The sequence below is a fragment of the Xiphias gladius genome, chromosome 19 (assembly GCF_016859285.1).
Source record: "Xiphias gladius isolate SHS-SW01 ecotype Sanya breed wild chromosome 19, ASM1685928v1, whole genome shotgun sequence".
NCBI classification, from domain to species: Eukaryota; Metazoa; Chordata; class Actinopteri; order Istiophoriformes; family Xiphiidae; genus Xiphias; species Xiphias gladius.
The window spans coordinates 640,693-662,771 of NC_053418.1; the positions used below are offsets into that span (position 1 = coordinate 640,693).

Consider the following 22,079-nt stretch of genomic DNA (forward strand, 5'->3'; position numbering starts at 1 on the left):
GTTGACTCTCAGTTTTTGTAAAGATATCTATTCAACTTTTGCCAGCTTAAATTTGGACCTAGGTTTAGTGATTGCCTACATTTCCCAGAATGCTTCTGTTTTTTGCTGGACCCCAACAGCGGGGTCAGTCCTATAAAAGCAAATGTCCATGACAGAATTACAGTGTTGGAGTGTCCCCATTGGTCGTTGCTCTTTCAAAATGAATTGGCACGAACAGTTTCTATTGCGTCATCAGGGGCGTGTACAGACGCTGTTGCCAACTTAGAGCCTTTGTCGCTGGATTTACCGACTTTTCAGACCCTTTCGTGACAAATCCAGCGACTTTCTGGACAAACTCATCTACTTCCTGTAGAACAGAGTGGCCAGTGTTGACCCACGAGCACGAGGTCTGGCTTTCCCTCCTCAGACACACCTCTCTATGGGTCTCATTCAACTGACCTCACGTCAGCTGACACAGACATGAATGGGCTTCTAACTTTCTCTCTGACCGACCATTTTACTGGTAAATACACCTGAAATCTCAGCTCAGCCGTCGTCTTTAACTCGTGTGTCTGGTGATTCTGTCAGACGACGTCACGGTTATAAAATAAGGATCTTAGCAGCAGAGCAGCAGCTTGAAGTGGCTGCTGGTTAACGTGGTATTAATGGGCCACGTTTCAGTCACTATTTCATACTTATTCCGTCGTCTGACAACAGAAACATAAAAACATGTAAATGAGAACAGATTCATTGGGAATTCGGCTGCATTAAATGACTGTAAATGTGAGCAGAGAGAGGAGAGAAGCCAACAGATGACGGACGGTCCAGCCATAGACTAGGTTTTGACCTGGTCTTGTTTAAAAAAAAAACAAACAAAAAACTGTTCATTGGGATATTTGGTGCATTATATAGTACAAAATGCATAAATACAATTACATTAAGGAGTACTGTAAAAAAACAGTCCACAACGGCCACAAGTCCGATGTACTGAAGAAAACCCAGAATGCGTTTTAATGAGCTCCATAGAAACAGTCGGATTCTTGTAGAACCCTGACAGATCGTCTGACCGACGTCAGGACACGACGACACATTCAGCAGATTTAACCAGTTTTCCACAGGAGATCCAGAACATCCCAGAGATCAGACTTAACAGTGTTGAAGTGTTTCAGGTGAGATTTCCTTTGCAATAAAACTAAACAAGGTGAGCGTACATTCCCTGTAGAAACTGGTTAGGGTTAGGGCGCCGGGCGGTGGAGACCGAGCGTACCTGCGCAGCACCAGCAGGGGTGCGTCCATTCCTATGACAGTGCTGAGCCGAGGGGCGGTGCAAACCAGTGCTTTCATTCACAGAGAGAAAGAAAGAAAGAAAGAAAGAAAGAAAGTCACCTCCAGTGACAATAATCTCTGTCTTCAAACCAGCCAATCAGAGTGACGCACTTAACATGTGTTAGCCGGATATGCATTTAGCATCATAACCTTTAAAACATCTTTTCACAGGGTTGTCGGTCTGAAGCGATAAGTTGGAAACATAAAAATATTTTGACCATCTTACGGAATTAATGTTAATTAGCTCGCTTTTCACCAAACAGCAGCTATTTCACCGGTAGACAATCGTCAGTTAAAAAAAAAAAAAAGAGAAGCAGCTTTCGTCAACTTCAATCAAGGATCCACTCTTTAAAACATCATACTAAATACATGCTAAAGGTACGCAAAATAACTAACAGAGGTCGGGGGACTGAATTACAGCAGCTTTTTACAACAGGAATATCAAATGTTGATGGAAATTAATACATTTTTGGCCGTGTCACGACACGATTACCTGGTATTTGGCTTGTTGACGTCACAGGTGACTGTTCTGGAAATGTGATTGGCTGGTTTGGTGACAGACAATGTTTCACTTCACAGAGCTGAGTTTTTAAACTTTAAAGAAAGAAACAGAGTAAAGACAAACTGTAGAGGACAGTATCTGCTTCCTGTCCATTCTGGTAAATTCCCAGTCCGGTCTGACTGGGCCCAGTTTCTTGTCTGGCCCCCAGCAGACTTCAGGGCTGGCCGGTTGCCGTCTCGGCTCCAGAATCATTTCCTGGCTGTTGCTAGGTAACCAGCTCTGAGGGGACAGGGACTGAGGTTGAAGAAGAAGAGGAGGAGGAGGAGAAGAAGAAGAGTGGTGTCATCCAGGTGTGGTAGGCGGGGCCCCCTCAATGGTTAAACAGGTGGAGCTGGGGCGGGTCTTTGAGGCACCAGAGGCTGTGATGCAGCAGAAGGTTTTGGTTTTCTGAGGAGGAAATAAAAATGGAGAAATCAACACCTCTGATGCTAAAACCACAATATCTTGCGCTTTGCATGTGTATGAACCTCCGCTGCTACATCTCCATCTCCATCCTAGGGGAAACGCTGACCATGAAAGTCGGTGTTTGAGCTGTTGGAAGGTGGATGTTATCTCTAATGGAGCCAGGCTTCCGCCCTCTTTACACGTAGCTTCTAGGACAAATTAGCTTAGAGTTGACATCTAGCTTCAACGTCTAAGTCCAGTTAGCTTAGAGTCAGTTTCTAGGTCCAGTTAGCTTAGCTTCAACGTCTAAGTCCAGTTAGCTTAGAGTCAGTTTCTAGGTCCAGTTATCCTAGCTTCAACGTCTAAGTCCAGTTAGCTTAGAGTCAGTTTCTAGGTCCAGTTAGCTTAGCTTCAACGTCTAAGTCCCGTTAGCTTAGAGTCAGTTTCTAGGTCCAGTTAGCTTACCTTAAACTTCTAGGTCTAGTTAGCTTTAAGTTACCTTTGACTTGTAGGTCCAGTTAGCTGACAGTTAGATTCTAGGTCCATTAATTTAGCTTTAACTTTTAGGTCCATTTAGCTCAGAGTTAGCTGCAACATCTAGGTCCAGTTAGCTTACAAATAACACAACTTGATCATAGTCATGACACTAATTTAACTTCCAACTTTTGGAAGTTTTGATGGAGCAAAGCTAATTGCTGGCTAATGGCAATGCTAACATTTACCGAATCATTATCGAGTATCCGTGAAATGCCACAACACAAGCTAACAATGCTAGGTCAGAGGCATTAATGTAGTGTATTACTTTAACGAGCTAGCTTCTGCTTTGACAGAGAGGATGCAGTTTGAGCTCTGAGCTGGACACACAGATGAAACTGATCGATCTGAAACATCTGACTCTGGGAAGAACAGAACAAGGAGGTTTATCAAACTTATCAATACTCTGGCTTTGAGCATGACGGATCATTCGAGGTCCACTTTCTGGCCCCTTACTGGGACTTTTAACTGTGTCTCACAGTCTTTAGCAGTTGATGGAGTTTGCTCAGGCGTCTTCAGGTCACATGCATCATGGATAAGACTGTGAGATTCAGTCGAATTCTCTAGAAAAAAAGATTTTTGTCGAACTGCTCAGCCTGTAGTAGTTTTTCCACAAGGTGACCAGTGAAATACACAGTATAGCGTTATTGTTCTTACAGAGGAGGAGGAGGAGGCCTCAGAGCGTAGGAGGGAGCTGTCCTGCTGGTCTCCACCACCTGATCTCACACACACACACACACACACACACACACACACACACACACACACACACACACACACACACACACACACACACACACACACACACACACACACACACACACAGGAAATGATAATTTTTCTGATTAGTTTAAATTTGTTGTTTCTCATTTTATTATTTCATCTGTGTTAACTGTTCAGTTATATTTTCAGTATTTTTTCCTTTATCTCGTTGTATGATGGACTAAGTGCTGTTTCTAAGCCAGGGCGTAGTTTTGGGGAGAAATAATAATTCTTTATTATACTGTATTTTTATTTTGCTTACTTTGCCTTAGAAAGTAAGAAGTCAAATTAAAACATATTTAGTCTAAAAATGTCTGAATCAGTGTTCTGTGTAATAGTCCATGGTCAACTTCTCAGGTTGTTAAAACCGTCATATTTCCTGAAACGGTAGTGATGACATGACCTCAATATCCTCAGACATGGATGGATTATGATGCCACAGGCCCCCGGGCACAGACATGTAAAAGCCCCCCACCCCTCCCACGTAAGAGCAAGAACCCCAGACAGGAAGAGACTGAAAACACACAGCACGTATTTCCTCTATGTAGATGTTTTGTGCCTCTTTCTGGTAATTTTGTGTCTCTTTGTAGTCGTCTTGCGTCTCTTTGTTGTTGCTTTTTTGTCTCTTATGGACATTGTGTGCATCTTTGTCGTCATTATGCGTCTCCTTCTAGTTTTTTTCATCTCTTTGCAGTTGTTTTGTGTTGCTTATGGACATGTCGGGTCTCACTGTGGTTGTTTTGAGTCTCTTTGTGGTCTTTTTGCATCTCTTCCCTTGGCATTTTGCAGGTGAAGCCCAGGGGCCCCCTGACATTTGGGCTCAGGGCCTGTGCCTGGTAGGCCCGTTCAGCGATCCCTCCATGTCCTCAGCAGTAGCTACAGCCATGATAACAACATCATTTTGCTCTCAGTTGCTTTAAGAAGCTTCAAGTCTACTGAGAGTGAAATCTAACAGATTTTCTTTATATTGTTTTTCTTGCATCGTCGGAGCATTTTGCCTTTACTTTGATGATGGATACCATAGAGGAGACAGGAAATAAGGGGAAGGAGAGAAGGGAGGACGTGGCCGGACTTCATCAATTTTCCTCCAAGAGCAACAGTTACAGCCAGAGAACACAGAGACACTGAATACCAGGTCAAACCAAAGATAGCGAATGCTAATATTAAAACCTACAGAGACAGAAAGAATGTAAATAACTCTTGGTTTGAGCAGCAAAGAATATTCACTAAAAGCGGCAGCAGCAACAGAGCAGAGGGTTCAGAGCACTACAGCAGTAGTATTACAGCAGAAGCAGCAGTATTGCAGTGTAAGTAGTGATCAGAGTATTTTACCTCCTGTGGTGGCAGTAGCTGTGCGTGGTGCTTCCATGGAGAGAGAGCAGAGGATGTTAGGACTCGTTAGTTCAAATTAGTTCTAATGACAGTAACAAACACACAACATCCGGAGTCTACAACATGTTACTCTCTGAACTTCACTAAAGTAGCTAATTGATGGGTCTATCGATTGACTATTGGTTACGACAGACAGGCAGTTTGTCATACGATGACATTATATTAAGCAGCTCTTCAACAGATCAGATCAAATATCCACTGGTTAGTTCACTCATCAGAAAACTAATTAGTATCTTAAATTGATCAAAGAGAGGATTAGACAAGCTTATTGGAAACTAATTATTAGTCCATAGAGGAAATGATTAAATAGGTTTGTGGGGAATCTTGTGCGGAGTAAAGGTGTGGTCGTCATAACAAACAGTGGAAATGAAACCGACCGAGACCTATGACACTGAGCTAAACCTGAGACTTACCGGGAGTGCATCACCTTCATCATTATCATCATCAGCCTCCTGATCAGCAGGGTCACAGGCAGGTTCACCACATTAACATGTTTCTAATGTCTGTTTATTGCAGCATTGTGTCTGTAGTTACTGTCTTCATAATGTCTACTGGTTCATCAGTAGACAACATGTAAACGCTCTGACAAGACAAATCCATCAAACGCTGAAGGAACTACACTACTTAACAGGAGGGTTGCTATGGTGATTAATTAAAAACATCACTAATCTGAGTTCAGACTGTTGGATGAGGCCATAACTTGTAAAAATGTAGCTGCACCTTCATCAGAAAGGTGAGAAGAAAACACTTCCAAAACATTGTTTTTGTTCTAAACCTTTTGCAAGGTGCTTTAAATGGAATCTAAGTCCTGCCATCATACGACAAACAGCTACACACACGCAGCGCTGGTTAACAACGTGTGAGTTTATGTTTCGGTTATTTCTCTATCACTGCCGTCACAGCGATATTCGGACTTGTTCCCTTAAACCTGCACAAATTGTTGTTTCTGTTTTCCGCAGAAACGGGCAGAGAACACATCACTGTTGAACTTGTTCTCAAATAGCTGCTTATTTCCTCATCCAGCAGCTACAGAGCAACATGATTCCATCATCTGGATCTGGTGTCTGTGTCATCTGATGAACCTAAGTCCAGTACTCCCTCTCTTTTATCTCTGGTTTTGGTCTCCACCAGCTCCTGAGGGAAACATCTGGCTCCTTAGCTGCTAAATGCTCCAGCGTGTCCACCAGCTGGTCTCTGACCGGGTCTGTCTGCCGGTTGCTGTCGAGCAGGTAGCGGACGGTGGCTTCTTACAGCTGTTCCTCTGAAAACATCTGCCCGCTGTATGAGAGCGGTGAGAGCGAACCGGAGCGGTAAACAGATGAACGCTGAGCTGAGACTCACTGTGAAGCTCCGTGAAGCCGCGGGGAGCTGATTCAGATTCACTTGATTATTCTCTGTAGGTTCATCACCACCAGAGACTCTTTTCACATTGTCATTTCATACACTGACAGTGTGAAATATCCGCTATAGTCACTTTAATAAATATAAGTTCCACTACTGAGACTGTTGTAAATGATTAGACACAAACTTTAAAACACACACACAGCTTCTATCATCCCTCAGACTCTATGCTACAGTCGGTCGGTCTGGGGGCGTTAAACTCACCCCGTCTCTGACGATGTTGTTGGCGTTGCCCCGGGCAACAGATGGAGGCTGTGCTCTTGGAGGTGGTCCTCTTCTGGGATTGGCTGAAGCTGCACGGTCGCCTCTGAGGACAGAAAGTGAGAAGAAGTTAATAAAAGCATCCTGTATGTGCATTTAAACTGAAAATCATTCCCGTGATTCATGATTCATGTATGATGTCAGTACAAATCCAGTGTTGCTCCAGTTTTAAACTGAATCTCTATAGACTTTTACACAGAGTTGTGTTTTTAGTTCCAGAGTACCATGCTTTGTAACACTGGGGGGGGTTTCTTGGTTTTTGGCAGTTTCATGATATGGACATGATAGTTTGAGCAAGACCAGAAAAGCTCATATTCACGAATTCTGTCCCTCCTTCTGTTTTTTTTTGGTTTGTTTTATTTCATATTTCTGTTTGCGATGAGCACGACTCGAGTGCTGGGGGTTAACCTGAAGCCTGTTTTTCGGCCTCATCTTTCTCTGCCTTTGGGTGAACCGTGCACCATAAAACGTATACGCCAAGTCAGCTATTAGAAGCAGGATCCCTGTGACGCAACATTAGAAGCTTTAAGAAGCATCTTTTCAATGATTTCTAAGCCTATTTCCGGACATTTATCCGAAACGGGCCTTAGAGATAGAACGTTAACTGGAAAGGCTAAGTGTCTGGGTTCAGACTGAGAAGAAGGAGTGTAACTTTGACACACTATGCACTGTTTGGGTGCAGGTGCAGATCGATTTCCTTCCTTCCAGAAAGCCACTGGTCAGTGTTCAGTTAGTTATAGTCATGTTACTGATGGTCTTGCAGCTTTTAGCAAGTTGGCCGCCTTCATGTTTAATTGTTGTTCATTCCCGCGGCCTTGGTTTTCCTCGCACCGCCCTCTTGGAGCAAAGTATCAGCAGTCTTTAGATGTCTTGAAAGCCCCCTGAGCAGCTGCTGGGGCCTTCTTTAACGCAGCACGGAGGAGCTGTCGGTCTGATCCGATTATTAATAGAAACAGCAGCTGCTGCCGACCGTACGCTCAGCTGAAACCTTCGGGATGGGACAGTGCGGCGACCGGAAGTGGTGTCAGCCGTCACCTGCGCTTCGCCTTTGCGGAGTCTGTTATTCAGCAGTTGGGAAAATGAATCTCAATTCTGTCTCTGTTCAGGCTTCACAGACGTTTTTTAGATTTTGCAACCAAGTCATGTTAAGTAGACGAGGTTGGTGTTGTACTGTCTGGAGGAAAAAATGATGAAAATATAAAAAATGATCAAAATATAAGTTAAAAATCTGTTAGTATCTTAATTATGAGGGGAAATTCATCACTGCATCCCCTTAATATAACTAAAATTTACAAATCCTAATTTTGGTCTATAAAGAATGATAATACAGAATTCAGAATTTAGATCTTTATCATGAAGTTTTCATCGATGTATTTGTTTTAACAGACATGGACTTCCACATTAATATGTAGCTGAAAAATATGAAAATCAGCTTCCTGTGGGGATTTGCTGCAATTGTCTGTGTGCGTCGTTTCACTAGCGTCCTGCACATGTTCAGACTCACTGGTATCCCTGCGACCTCTCCCTGCGTCTCAGCCCGAATCGTCGCAGCAGCTCGTTCCTGCGCAGGAAAACAAACGCACCCAGAGCGAGCAGTGGAAGGACGAGGAAGAAGAAGACCAACAGACCGTTTCTGAGAGACGTGTCTTTATCTGCGGGGGACAAACAGAGTTTATATTAACAATCAGTGCTACTCTACGGGACGGGCACTGCAGGAATTATACAGTTGCCCAAAACATGAATAAACTAAAACCAAGTAGTCTCTGTGGTGCTTTTAATGTGAAATGTCTGTGCAGGAAGTGGTGACAGCGGGGGGACGTTCAGTCTCAAAACAGTGTTTCATCATTTTGCTGCTGTTTCAGGTTTGAACAATGTCCATCGATGTCCATCACAAATAAAAGAAACGCTCCCTGTAACTGCAGAACTTCATTCAGAATCTTCCTGTTTTTAACTTTCCTCCAGTATCACAGGGACCCAGTGACACGCTGAGAACAACAAGCTGATCAGAGTGAATTCAGCGAACTTCACTTTTCAAAATGTAAACAAATATAAACCTCAAGAACGAGTCGAGCTGTAGCCCACAGTGGTTCTAGGCTCTGATTGGGCGACTTGATGTCAAACATGGCAGCACTGACAGTGACGCTCACAAATTTTACATGTGAGATAAAGAGCGCTGGTGTCAGGTGCTCCAGGTAAAGTTTAAAGGCGAGTCTACCGTTCCACGTGGGTCCGCTGTCCATGCTGCCGCCGTAACCTTTGACCTCGCAGAAAGGCGGAGCCCAGCCGTCCTCACAGTGACAGTTTCTGTTGCTGTTACACATCTGACGGGGACAGAGACAGAGACAGGTAAAGTGTGTGATAAGCTGATACACCTGACGGGCAGACAGGCAGGTAGACAGGCGGACATGTCTCACCCCGTGTCCGTGACATTTCTTCTCCACGTCACAGTCGTAGTTCAGGATGTCAGCGCTGCGACACTCAAAGTTCATACACACCTGGACACCACAGAAGAAGAAAACGAGTATTAACATCTCCTCCTCCTCTGTCCTCCTTCCTGTTTTGTCTCCTCTCCTCTCTCTGTCTCTCCTCTCCTTGCCTCCTCTCCTTCCCTCCCCCTTTCGTCTCCTCCTTCCCTTGTTTCCTTTCCTCTCCAAGTCTCCTTTCCTCTCCTCCTTGTCTCCTCTCCTCTCCTTCCCTCCCCCTCCTGTCGCCTCCTTCCCTTGTTTCCTTTCCTCTCCTCCTTGTCTCCTCTCTCCTCCTTTCCTTGTTTCCTCTCCTTCCCTCCCCCTCCCGTCTCCTCCTTCCCTTGTTTCCTTTCCTCTCCAAGTCTCCTTTCCTCTCCTCCTTGTCTCCTCCCTCCTCCTTTCTTTGTTTCCTCTCTGCTTCTCCTCTCCTTCCCTCCCCCTCCTCCTCTCGTCTCCTCCTTCCCTTGTTTCCTGTCTTCTCCTCCTTGTCTCCTCTCTCCTCCTTTCCTCGTTTCCTCTCCTTCCCTCCCCCTCCTGTCTCCTCTTTCCCTTGTTTCCTTTCCTCTCCTCCTTGTGTCCTCCCTCCTCCTTTCCTTGTTTCCTCTCCTTCCCTCCCCCTCCCGTCTCCTCCTTCCCTTGTTTCCTTTCCTATCCAAGTCTCCTTTCCTCTCCTCCTTGTTTCCTCCCTCCTCCTTTCCTTGTTTCCTCTCTTTCTTGTCTCCTCTCCTTCCCTCTCCCTCCTCCTCTCGTCTCCTCCTTCCCTTGTCTCCTCCTTCCCTTGTCTCCTCTCTCCTCCTTTCCTTGTTTCCTCTCCTTCCCTCCTCCTCTCGTATCCTCCTTCCCTTGTCTCCTTTCGTCTCCAAGTCTCCTTTTCCTCCCCCTCCTCCTCTCGTCTCCTCCTTCCCTTGTTTCCTGTCTTCTTCTCCTTGTCTCCTCTCTCCTCCTTTCCTTGTTTCCTCTCCTTCCCTCCCCCTCCTGTCTCCTCCTTCCCTTGTCTCTTTTCGTCTCCAAGTCTCCTTTCCTCTCCTCCTTGTCTCCTCTCCTCTCCTTCCCTCCCCCTCCTGTCGCCTCCTTCCCATGTTTCCTTTCCTCTCCTCCTTGTCTCCTGTCTGCTCCGTTCCTTGCCCCCCCCCCCCCGTCGCCTCCTTCCCATGTTTCCTTTCCTCTCCTCCTTGTCTCCTGTCTGCTCCGTTCCTTGCCCCCCACCCCGCCTCCCTCACCTTGTTCTCTCCACACTTGGTTCCTTCGTTCACCATGCCTGGGTCGGGGACGTCTGATCCCAGCTTGAAGTCGACTCCGTAGCATTTGGCTCCGGCGATCGGCGTGCTGATGATCGACGGTTCGATGCCGAAGACCGTCACCGCTTGAACATTAGAGCACTGCAGCTTCCCGCACAGAGCGTTTCTATGGAGACGGACACAAACGTCATGTAGATGTGAAGATGTCTCACTCTGACAGCACTATCAGCACTGTGTGTGTGTGTGTGTGTGTGTGTGTGTTACCTGCTCTCACACTTCTTGTACCCGTAGTTCTGGTAGCCACAGTTGCCGAAGCGATCGCCTTTACTGTTGACGTCTTTAAAACAGATTTCAGGAGCAGACTTCGCCTCTTAGGACGAGGAGGAGGAGGAGGAGGAGCAGGAGACGTGGAGAAAAGAAGTGCGTCTTTAACAGAAGTGATACTGAAATAGAATCTTTGTCACTGCATCAGAAATGCAGTGAACTGAAAGCGAATACGACAAACCAAACAGACATTTCAGTGGCAACAGTTTACTTTAAGTCCCCGTATTCATCCTGTATAATCAGGATTTTCTGACAGACTCAGATGCAGCTGTGACCAGATCCCAGTGTTTATCAATGTCTCTGTCACCGGCTCTAACTCCTCTTGTGGACACACGTCAGCAGAGGCTGCTGTAGGTAGGTAGCGTACTTTGTTAATCCCAAAGGGACATTGTGTTGCAGCGGCCACTTCACGTTAACCACTAAAACAATGAGGCCAGTCAGAATCAATATAATTAAAGGCTAAATTATATACTGGAACTAAATAGACTTAAAAAAGTATAAAAGTAAAAATAAATAGAAATAAAATAAATAAAAAAACATTTAAAAAGACTAAAGTAATGAATGACAATAAAGTAAAACAGCTTTGATACTATAAAATTTGCAAAACAATTACTGAACATTAATAAACACTTATATAAAATGTCCGTATATCTGCTTATAAATAGGAGCAATGCTAAATATAATTGCTTAAGAACTACTCAGTTACCTACTGAACACTCTGTACTGATGTTGACGGGGCACAATGTTTGGCTTCATTTGAAATATTTTGATGCTAAATACAAACAGAATTCCTGAAGACCAAACCAACACTTTTAAGACCTCAACAAAAAATGTTGTTTTTCTACAAAACCATTGTTTTAATTAGGAAAAGAAGTTTCAGTTGTCAAATGTTAAATTTTGTCTGAACACAAGCAGCCGAAGTTCTCGGTGAAATGCAGGCTGAAACTGGAGAAACCGTGATTTCACTCAGAGACTGTGCTTCAAAGAACAAGTCGGCAAGATTAGAAATGTGAGAAGGCATCAGTTTCTTTACAGAACAGAGGCTCGAAACTTATTTCTTCTTCTTCGTATATCTTTTTCTCGTGTCTTGTCTAGTCGACGTGTTTCCTCCGTCTGAATGTACGTTCTGGTAGATGCTGCTTGTAAACCTTTTTCCTGTGTCTACTTCTGCGTATTTTATGTCTCTACCTCTGTCTGTGTTTACGTATTGTCAGAAACAAAAACCCATCACACTCAAACATCCAGCGATTTCAGCTGACATCTTCATCACAGTTAGTGAGTTAGTTGACAGTATGAACAGGTACAGGTACAGGTACGTACTGGATCCAAATATGGCCTGACACTGTCCGTCGTAGTGCTGACACTTCCCGTTGTAACAGTAGGCCTGCTGGTTCCTGCAGGGCTGGCCGTTCTGACACACACACACACACACACACACACACACACACACACACACACACACACGAATAAAAAGTTTACTAAAAGAATGATATAAAGTTAAAGCTGCTGACCAGATGTGGACTGAGCCAGTCGCACAAGTCCACGGTGAGGTTTCTGTTAGAAAAATCAAACATATCTGTACAGTTGGTAAAAAAGGTATCTGTGAGTTGAACTGTAGCGCCCCCCCGAGGCAGCTCAGTCCACCTGCAGACAGACAGACAAGGATGGGAAGGTTCAGGTAAAATACTTCCTGTCTCACCTGGACGAAGACGTCGCTCTGACAGAAGGACGACGAGCCGTTACAGTACTCTGGTAGATCACAGTCATCTGTGCTGGAGCGACACACTGTTCCCCCTGGCAGGTACTAAACACACACACACACACACACACACATTTATATAGTAAAAGTCATACTCCTGAGATGAAATCAAAGCACTCATGTGTTTAAAAGAAAATAAATTGACTTTAAGAGAGTGAATCTAAAAAAAGTAAAAGAAACATGTACAATCGTGGATGAGATAAATATACAAATACGTAAATACAGGCAAGAAACAACATTAGAAAGCAGCAGAGGATAGAAGGGTGTTAAACCTGCTCTTACAGGCAGTCAGAGTTGAGGGCACACCCACACACACACACACACACACACACACGCATACACACACAGGTGTAACACTGTGTGAGTCAAATAATGTTTAAATGACGATTAATGGGGATATTTACTGAGGATGTGTGTGTGGCCCCTTTCTTTGGTGCTAAACAGTCAGAACTGACTGAGGCCACACTGACATTTGTGAGCAGTAAAATGACATGAAAGTGACAACACCATAAAGGGTTTGTGTTAATGCAAAATCACGGCATCACACACTTTCTGGCAGCCGTCGAATCAGGAGAACGACAACGTCAAAAACTGTCGAGCAGCTTTGATACGTCGCAGTGCAGCCGCCTGTGTTTACCTGACACTTGTAGCAGCATTCTCCATACGCACACTGAGCTCCAGACTTCAGTTTACAGGTCTTGTACTCACAGCAGGGGTCGTCCTCGCACTCCTAAACACACACACACACACACACACACACACACACACACACACACACACACACACACACACACAGATTTTTAGATTTCTGGTCTTGTGTGATTTTCCTGCATTTTAACCCTTTAATGGTCTTCAGGGTCTTCTCCACTCTCTGGTTCAGCACATTTTAGGTTGTGATATTTTATATCTGAACTTCTGTCAGCTGGTGTGAGCAGCTGTTAATGCAGTTTGTTTGCAGTTTCTTTTTGTAGTTTTTCAATGATTTATTAATATTTTATTAATTCTTTTCAGATTTTCTTTTCAGATATTATTAACTAATTCTTTTCAGAGATTTTTTCTGACATGTTATTAATATTATTATTATATATAATATATAATATTATTATAGTTTTTTCTTACACTTTCTAAATGATTTCAGACCACAGACGTGAAACATATTTTTAGATCCAGTGTGACCTCGGATGTGCGTTGAGAACAAACGTTTATAAATACACATAGAAATCAGAGGAAAAAGAGGCTGATTTCGGATTTAAAAAATAAATCCCCACAGACCTTCTGGGATCCGCAGTCACATTCCTCTCCCACATCCACCAGTCTGTTCCCACAGTAGGGGGCGCTGTAGGCCTCGTCAGGCCGAGGGACGTTCAGGAGACACGTCCCCCCCGTAAACAAGATCATCTTCTCAAAATCTTCAGCGCTGCAGCTGCTGAAGTTTTTGGATCCTCTGCAGAGAGGAGGATGAGGAGAGGAGGGGAGGGGGAGAAAAAGAAGAAGAGGAGGAGGAGAGGAGAGGTTGGAGAGAAGGACAAAAGGAGGAAGAGGTGTTAAATAGACTGAATGTGTATCTGTATGTCTGTGTGTCTGAGTGTATGTGTGTGTGTTTATACCATGACCACTCTAAATTCTGGATTCTGATTGGTTGGAAGGTGTTGACATGTGACATAGGTGTTTGTCTGCAGCAGGTAAAAGCAGACACGGCTAAAGAGCCTGGAGCAACCAGCACCACCAGCGGCAGCAGCAGCAGCAGCAGAAAAAAAGGATAAACAGCTTCTCAGAGAGAAACACAAAAATGAAATTTTAAATGTTTGAAACGTGTCTCATCTTCGTGTGGATATCAAAGTCCAGCTGACAGCCAACGGCAGGAGGAACGCATCGTTACTCTCTGCTCTTCCAATTAAGCGTGTTTCCATCCGAACGTGGAGCATATTTTGTGGAGCGAGACGAGGTCGTGAAAAGAGCTGCAGTCAAAGCTCAGACGCTGGAAAACCATGTGGAGAACGTGACGGAAACCAAGCCTGAAAAATAATCTTCCGAAATAAAAATGAGACTGTTCTGCGACACTCTGGATTCCAGTCTGAACCAGCTGTTTTCATTTTCGGACGTGAGGCATTGTGTCGATAAGTGGTCGTGGTACAATACCCCGCATCCATGGTCATGGAGCAAGCAAACTTGTGTGTGTGTGTGTGTGTGTGTGTGTGTGTGTGCGTGTGTGTGTGTGTGTGCGTGCGCTCGTGTGCATGCGTGTCCTACGTGGCTCCAGAGTTCATGATGCAGGCGGAGGCGGGGCAGCTGCAGGAGCGTCCGTCGTCGTGGTTCATCCCCAGGTTGTGACCGAGTTCATGAGCCACAATGGAGGCGAACGAGGGAACGTTGTTATTGGTGAACTGAGGCAGAGAGAGAGAGCGAGAGCTGAATTGACCAACTTTTCCAAATGACTTGAACACAGCATCTGTTACTGAAGACACAGACAGATGGGCGAGCCAATGGGAAGAGAGCAACGTACCGCGTTGATCCCGCCTCCGTGACTTCTGGAGCAGACGGTGGAGACGAAGGCCATTCCCGCCGTCTCTCCAAAACCCCTCTTCCTGCAGGAGACAGCAGCATCACCATCATCATCATCATCATATGTGCTCCAGTGTGTTTGACTGTGTGTGTTTCAGCGCGTGTGTGTCACTGCGTGTGTGTACTGACAGGATGAGCTGTGCGGAGTCGTGGCGGCGGCGGGGAACCAGCTCTCTCTCTCTCCACTGGGTGAAGCGACTCAACACTTCTCCGGCTCCTCCTTCGGTGCTGATCTTGTTCTGCAGATTCCAGATCTCCAGACCAACCAGGACCACCCGAACGTTCAGCTGCATGTAGATCTGAATGTGCGCACACACAAACGCTGATTTTAATCCCATTCAGAACGTGACATTCTTCATCCCCTACCACAGTCATCCTCACATAATTTTAGTGTATAATTCAACAATTTACACTAATACTAAAAGCAATACTAATAATTAATACCAATACTACAAACAAATGTCTTCTAAGATTGCAAATACAGTGATGCAGAGATCCCAGCTCAATGCATTCACACAGTCCTCTTTACTGCTATCGCAGTGGAAACGCGGTTGGTTGCCGACACCAACGTGGACCAGACGCTGACTGGACCCGTCGAGATTCTCAGCCTTGTTCCTAACGCAGAGAAATCTGTTTCTGTTGTGTCGACAGGTTCACTGTGTGACAATATGCAGAGAACGCAAAACATCTGGCTCAATATTCAGTATAAAATCACATGTGGAGGGACACACTCACTGAGCACTTTATTAGGAACAGCTGTACAGCTGCTTATTCATGCAGGTATCCAGTCAGACAATCATGAGGCAGCAGTTTAATGCATAACATCCTGTGGCTACAGACTTTGACCGTGACGTGACTGTTGGTCTGAGTGTTTGTGAAACTGCTGATCTCCTCTAGAGGAGCTGACTGAAAGGCTACGGTGACTCAGATAAACACTCTTTACAACTGTGGGGAGCAGAGAAGCTTCTCAGGATGAACAACACGTCCAACCTTGAGGGGGATGGACTACAACAGCAGAAGACCACGTCAGGTTCCAGTCCTGTCAGCCAAGAACAGACACCTGAGCCTGCAGTGGGCACAGGCTGCACCAACACTGGGCAGTTGAAGACTGGAAAAACGTAGCCTGGTCTGATGGATCTGGATTTCTGCTGAGGCAGCAGATGGTCGGGTCAGAATCTGGTGTCAACAGCATGAATCCATGGACCCAACCTGCCTCGTGTCAACAGTCCAGACTGGTGGTGGTGTAATGGTGTGGGGGAGGTTTTCTTGGCTCCACTTTGGGCTTTAACACCTACCAATCATGGCTTGAGTGCCACAGCCTGTCTGAGTGTTGTTGTTGACCATGTGCTTCCTCTTATGTCCACAGTTTACCATCTTCTAATGGCTACTTCCAGCAGGATAATCCACCAGGTCACAAAGTAAAGTCGTTTAAAAACCGGTTTCATGAACGTGACCTTGAGTTCAGTGGACTTCAGTGGCCCCTCCAGTCTCCAGATTTGGATCCAGGTGAACACCTCTGACATGTGGTAGAACAGGAGACTGGCAGCTTGAATGTGAAGCTGAAAATCAGCAGAAATGACGTGATGCAGTCGTGTCGACATGGACCAGAATCTCAGGGGAAAGTTTCCAACATCTCTTGGAATCCAGACCACGAAGACCTGAGCTTGTTCGAGATCAAAAGGAGGAACTACCCAGTGTTAGTGTGGTGTTCCTAATAAAGTGCTCGCCGAGTGTATATACCAGGTTGGACCCTTTCATGTACGAGGGAGTGAAATGTAAGGTGGGAAAATCTATGGGTGTGTGATGGTCTTACACAGGAAAACACCAAGTTCCTTCAATCTGCTTCAACCAGCTCAATAAAACTGTTCATCAGTGACAGAAAAACTCTCTGTAGTCAAGATAAAGCGACACTGAAGGCACCTTGAGGGTTTGACTTCATATTTGTTGCTGAGGATACTTGTACACAATTTACTGAAACATGGAAATGTTGCTGATGTGTGAGCACTGCTATAATAATACTGCACCTTTGTCAGTGTGTATTCGTGTGTGTACTTACGCTGTCTATGAGGTTGGCCAGATGAACCATCTCCTCCCTCACTGCTGTCTCATTTCTGCTCATATAATTATACTGAAGAGAGAGAACAACACAAAGAGAGAAAATCTCTAGACCAAACTATTAATTTGTTGTTATTATTGTGTTATTATTGTTCCTGTAGCCTATGGATGTGTTTAGATGCGCACAAGTATCCTGGAGTACTATAGAAAAAAGGATTCTGTGGCATGTAAACACCTGGTCCAGGTTTCTGATCATCCTCTTTAGCTACAGACCATAGTGGCTGAGATGCTGAGAAATCAAAACACAGTTGCTCACACATGATCAGAAACCTGGATACTGGTAGAGTCAGGTCCAAACCAGGATAAGACTCAAGACCAGGACACTAATGTGCATGTAAACGAACTCACTGAAGGGAGGATGAATAATAGAAACACCTAATGTACAACACAAACTACAGCCTCTAAAATCATCATAAAGGTGAATCAACGTCTCTTGAACACAAACTGAACCTCAGAACCTTCACGAAGGAGGATTTATCACAGCACTGTTGGATCAGACTGACTCAGCTTTAACCAGGTGTACCAAACAAACTGGCAACTGAAGGTCAGTGTGTGTGTGTGTGTGTGTGTGTGTGTCTCACCCTTTCGTTGTCGACCACCAGCAGCAGCTCCACATAGTGAGTCTGAATAAGAACAGCTCGCTTCACCTGGAACAAAAAGTTCCTCGGTGATTTTATGGCCAAATGCATCCAGAAAATAATAAACTATCACAGTGTGTGCGTGCGTGTGTGTACCCACTCTGCTGTGGTGGCCGTGGTGGATTTCCTCTGATTCGTACTGAGCGCGCTCCGTGGCGTTGCCGTGGGCGTGCTCACCGCTTGGCGTTCCACACCCCCGGGGCTGTGATGTCACATCCTGTAGGCGGTAAACCAGGTGTTGTTCGGGGTCGGAGTCTAACGGCTCGATACCGTAACTGTCGTCAGTGAGATGTAACACTCCTCTGAAGAAAGAGAGACAGAAAAGAAAAACCCCATCAGTTTTGTTTTTTTCAGTCCGAGTGAGACATCACGCGGTCGCTCAGGACGCAGTTTGTCCAGTCGCTTTATTTTCTGAGCACTCTGAGGATTTCTCATCCGTGTTGCCTTTAAAGTTGAGGATCGAAAGTTTCCATCTGCTGATGAAGATCATGTGGTATGACCGAAAGCTCCAAAGTCACCGGTGTCACCTTGTGGTGCCTTTGTTACCTCGGCCAAGGAGGTTCTGTTCTCACCCGTGTCTGTCTGTCCATTGGGTGGTTTGTCGGCAGGGTTACACAAAAACTACTCAAGTGATTTGCACCGAACTTGGTGGTGAGATGGGGCTTGGGTCGGAGGAGAACCCGTCACACACACACACACACACACACACACACACACACACACACACACCAAATTCCATTCTTCAGACAATAAAGTTAATTTGGATTTGATGCTATTTCCAGCTGACTGGATTATAAAACAGAGCCACTGCAACTCAAGAAAGGGCTTAAAAATCGCAGCATGTTGAATAATTTTTATCCAGATGTTAGAAGAGCATTTCAGGGTTGAGGAAATATTTCCAGAACAGCTGGAAATTGTTGTTAAAATCCGTTTGGGTTTTAAAGATCGTGACAGGTTTCTCTTTCAGAAAAACAGATGTTGAGCTGTGACTGGCTGTGAGGAAACTGAACTGGGGCGAAGGATGTGTGGAAACATGGATGTTTGTGTCATTTGGGTGAACTGACACTTTAATGTCTGACTTCAGCTAAAACCTTCAGTGGTTCTACACAGAGAGTAAAGAAGAGAGAGGGAGAGTGTGTTGTGTGTGTGTGTGTGTGTGTGTGTGTGTGTGTGTCTCACACACACACACACACACACACACACACACACACACACACACACACACACACACAACCATCTGTGAGGAGAATATAAAAAAATAACTGTCCTTGATAGAGGGGAGAGTGTACAGTGTGTTCAGTGTGTTCAGTGTGTTCAGTGTGATAAAAGTGTGTATAATATGCGTGTTTGTACTTTCCAACCCAAAGATAAAACAGAACAGACTTCTCTTCAAAGACGAGGTTGTGAATGGTTGTTTCTCCATCTCACACAACTCAAAACACAAAATGCTGAACTCACATTCAAAATTCAAAATGATCAGCACACAGAATACTGATCGGTCTTGCTCCAACGGCAGCCCTGGGACATAATTACTAATCCCTTCATGAGCGCTGACTCTCAGTGTGTTGAGGGTCTGTCAGGCTTAGATGTTGTGCAGCATATCAGCTGACTGTAGCTACAAGTTGTTAAAATAAGGTCTGCTGTCTTTAACAGAACCAAACTTTGTGCTTGATAAAGAACAGAAACAGTAAAGGAATCACAATCATCACTGTTGGAAACCTAGATTTACTGTAAATTCAGATTCTAGATTCCATGGTCAGTATTTACAGTTAAACCGATTTTTCAAAAGTCCTTCTCGCTCTGCATCATTTCAAATACCGACCTCTCTGCAAATTCTCTTCTCGCTGCTGTTTGAACAGTCATGAGAATGAATGTCTGTCTGGCAGCAGGATTTGATTATTTTAAATCCCAACACTGGCTAAAATCCACTGATTAACATATAAATATTGTTAATGTACCTATCGACTCATTTGTAATCACCCTCGTGCACAAAGTCAGCTCCGTAAAGAAAAGGTTTTCCTGGTTTGGTTTGGTAGAAGTTGACTGGTCTGCACAGAATCCTGAACCTGAATCCGGATCTCAACTTCATCCAACACTTTGGGGATCAGCAAGTCTATGATGTGTGTGTGTGTGTGTGTGTGTGTGTGTGTGTGTGTGTGTGTGTGTGTGTGTGTGTGTGTGTGTGTCTGTGTCTGTGTCTGTTACCTGAGGCCGTTGCAGATGCTCATAGCGACAGAGGAAGCGTCCATGTCTTGAACGAAGCCCCGATAGTGACAGTGGTTCTGTAAAAACACACAAACAGCAGGGTTAAAAACACTGAACCCAGGTTGTTACACACAGTGGATGCACATGAACAGTGCTTCCACATGACTGCACACTGCAGTGTCTGAGAGACACCAGCAGGGGGCAGACACCGGCAGGTGTGTTTCTATTTAGCAGAAGTGACTCTGACTGTAACTGAAAACTGAGGAAAGAGAATGAAAGGGGGAGAAAAGAGAAGGAAATGTTAAAGACTGAAAGGTTATAGGAGAAAAACGACGCCGTAACTACAGCGCAACTACACCGCTACTACACCGTAACTACACCCACTCCTCATGTTGTGAATGGTCTCTAAAGTAAATCTGATACTTCAAATGAAGAACTCTGTGCTTCCTTTGGATTTGGACGGAACGCAGCAGAAATTAAAAAGTGAGTTTATTAGTTAATACTATTTTAGGTGTATTATTTTTTTTCCTGGCAACTTGCTTGACGACAGTCACCTTGTGTGAGGACAGCTGAGAAGGTAACGGGGGGGGGGGTCTCTCCCACGCATCAACGACCTCTCAGACACACACTGCATCACGACCCTGTTCCCACCCCGCCCACGGTCTGTTCAAGGCTCAAGCTCTTTCACTGGCATTTCCGCAGATGTAGGCCTCAGTTCCATCCCTCCTGTGCACTTGTACGTAGATGGGCTGAGAACAAACTTCTCCTCAGTCTTGACTTCCTCTACCACTTGCTTTTATCTGCTGGAAATCTCACCTAGCTTCCCTTAATTAGTGTGAATCATTTATTTTATCCAAGTCTCACACAGCTAAAGCGGCCCAGTCCACATGGACTCATGGGACGCCACCAACACCCCCTTCAGAAGCAAGAGAAAACTCTTCATGGGGCTGAAAACATGTGTCAAACACATCATATCAGATGAAACAACCAGCGCTGTCAACACAGGCTGTGGGTAGACGGTACATTCATGTGTCTTTTCAGGAAAAGCTTCACTCGAACATCAGGACGGGAAGGAAGATTTCAAAAGGAGAAAATAATGTGGGAATAACTTGAGGACCTGACTGAAAACAGTCTACGGTGACTGTGAGTAATCAGCTGGCTGGAAACACACACACACACACACACACACACACACACACACACACACACACACACACACACACACACACACACACACACACACACACACACACACACACACACACACACACACACACACACACACACACACACACACACACACACACACACGCTCTTCCAGTAAAGCCCCCATAGGAGCTTATAAAACACTTCCTGTGTGTTTGTTTATTAAGTACATTGATATTTCCTGTCTGCTGACCTCCTGCTCCCTCTCTCTCTCTCTGTCTGTCTGTCTCTCTCTCTGTCTCTCTCTCTGTGTTCGCAGTGTTTGATAACCCATATTGATTGATTAATGATCTACAGCTGTGGTGCTAAACCGAGTCTGAGGAGCCACATGTTTTTTCGGGAGTCGCTGGAGACTAAACCAGAATAAAAACCGGACTTAAACTTATCAGGTGGATTCCCCGTTCTGGTGGTCTCGGTCTTTTAGACCCCGCTGTATTTCAGCTAACGTCTCAGTCGTGTGCTGTGAAACAGCTGTTTTACTGAGTTTTTAATGGAGTTTGGTGTCGACGGAGAGAAGTAATAGGAACCATCCGAGGAACATATCTGTAACCGAAATCATCGGGACATCCAAGCAGAGATGCATTTCCTCCGTGTGTCAGAAAAATACACAATAAGCAACATTTCCTAATGTTTAATGTTTCGCTGGAGTGCTACATAAATAAACTTTATTATTTTTACAATTATCTATAAAGTTGAAAGATTCGCAGAGGAAAAACTACAACTTTGAAGTTCCTGTCAGCATCATTTACTATTCATCTCACACACACACACACACACACACACACACACACACACACACACACACACACAGTCTCCCAGCGGGAACTCCCATAATGCCTCTCTTGGTGGGAAAAAATCTTGTTTCAATAAACCAAACAGCTTCAGTGAAGCTACACTGAGCATCTGTTGCAGTGGTTTTGGTTTCAGACGTTCAGGGACATTTTAGTTTCTCAAAAATAAAAAAAG

The 22,079-nt window shown here is 44.8% G+C and overlaps 1 protein-coding gene across 2 annotated transcripts in view; it reads right to left on the reverse strand.

Moving 5' to 3' along the window:
• Window positions 1–548: 548 nt before the first annotated feature.
• adam9 (ADAM metallopeptidase domain 9) overlaps window positions 549–22,079 on the reverse strand; it is a 44,470-nt gene continuing 22,939 nt past the window's right edge. Inside the window, exons 5-24 of one of the 2 annotated variants that reach the window (XM_040155194.1) lie at window positions 19,908–19,984; window positions 17,803–18,004; window positions 17,646–17,711; window positions 17,006–17,077; window positions 15,079–15,248; window positions 14,891–14,972; window positions 14,638–14,771; window positions 13,660–13,831; window positions 13,025–13,117; window positions 12,328–12,432; window positions 11,949–12,039; window positions 10,569–10,674; window positions 10,287–10,470; window positions 9,016–9,096; window positions 8,817–8,922; window positions 8,106–8,253; window positions 6,545–6,647; window positions 4,880–4,909; window positions 3,443–3,501; window positions 549–2,254 (exon numbers count right to left, since the gene is read on the reverse strand). In XM_040155194.1, the coding sequence (XP_040011128.1) occupies window positions 2,185–2,254; window positions 3,443–3,501; window positions 4,880–4,909; window positions 6,545–6,647; window positions 8,106–8,253; window positions 8,817–8,922; window positions 9,016–9,096; window positions 10,287–10,470; window positions 10,569–10,674; window positions 11,949–12,039; window positions 12,328–12,432; window positions 13,025–13,117; window positions 13,660–13,831; window positions 14,638–14,771; window positions 14,891–14,972; window positions 15,079–15,248; window positions 17,006–17,077; window positions 17,646–17,711; window positions 17,803–18,004; window positions 19,908–19,984 (2,151 nt within the window). In that variant the 3' untranslated portion in view covers window positions 549–2,184. The remainder of the gene's footprint in view (window positions 2,255–3,442; window positions 3,502–4,879; window positions 4,910–6,544; window positions 6,648–8,105; window positions 8,254–8,816; window positions 8,923–9,015; window positions 9,097–10,286; window positions 10,471–10,568; window positions 10,675–11,948; window positions 12,040–12,327; window positions 12,433–13,024; window positions 13,118–13,659; window positions 13,832–14,637; window positions 14,772–14,890; window positions 14,973–15,078; window positions 15,249–17,005; window positions 17,078–17,645; window positions 17,712–17,802; window positions 18,005–19,907; window positions 19,985–22,079) is intronic. The other variant, XM_040155195.1, reaches the window with a different exon arrangement.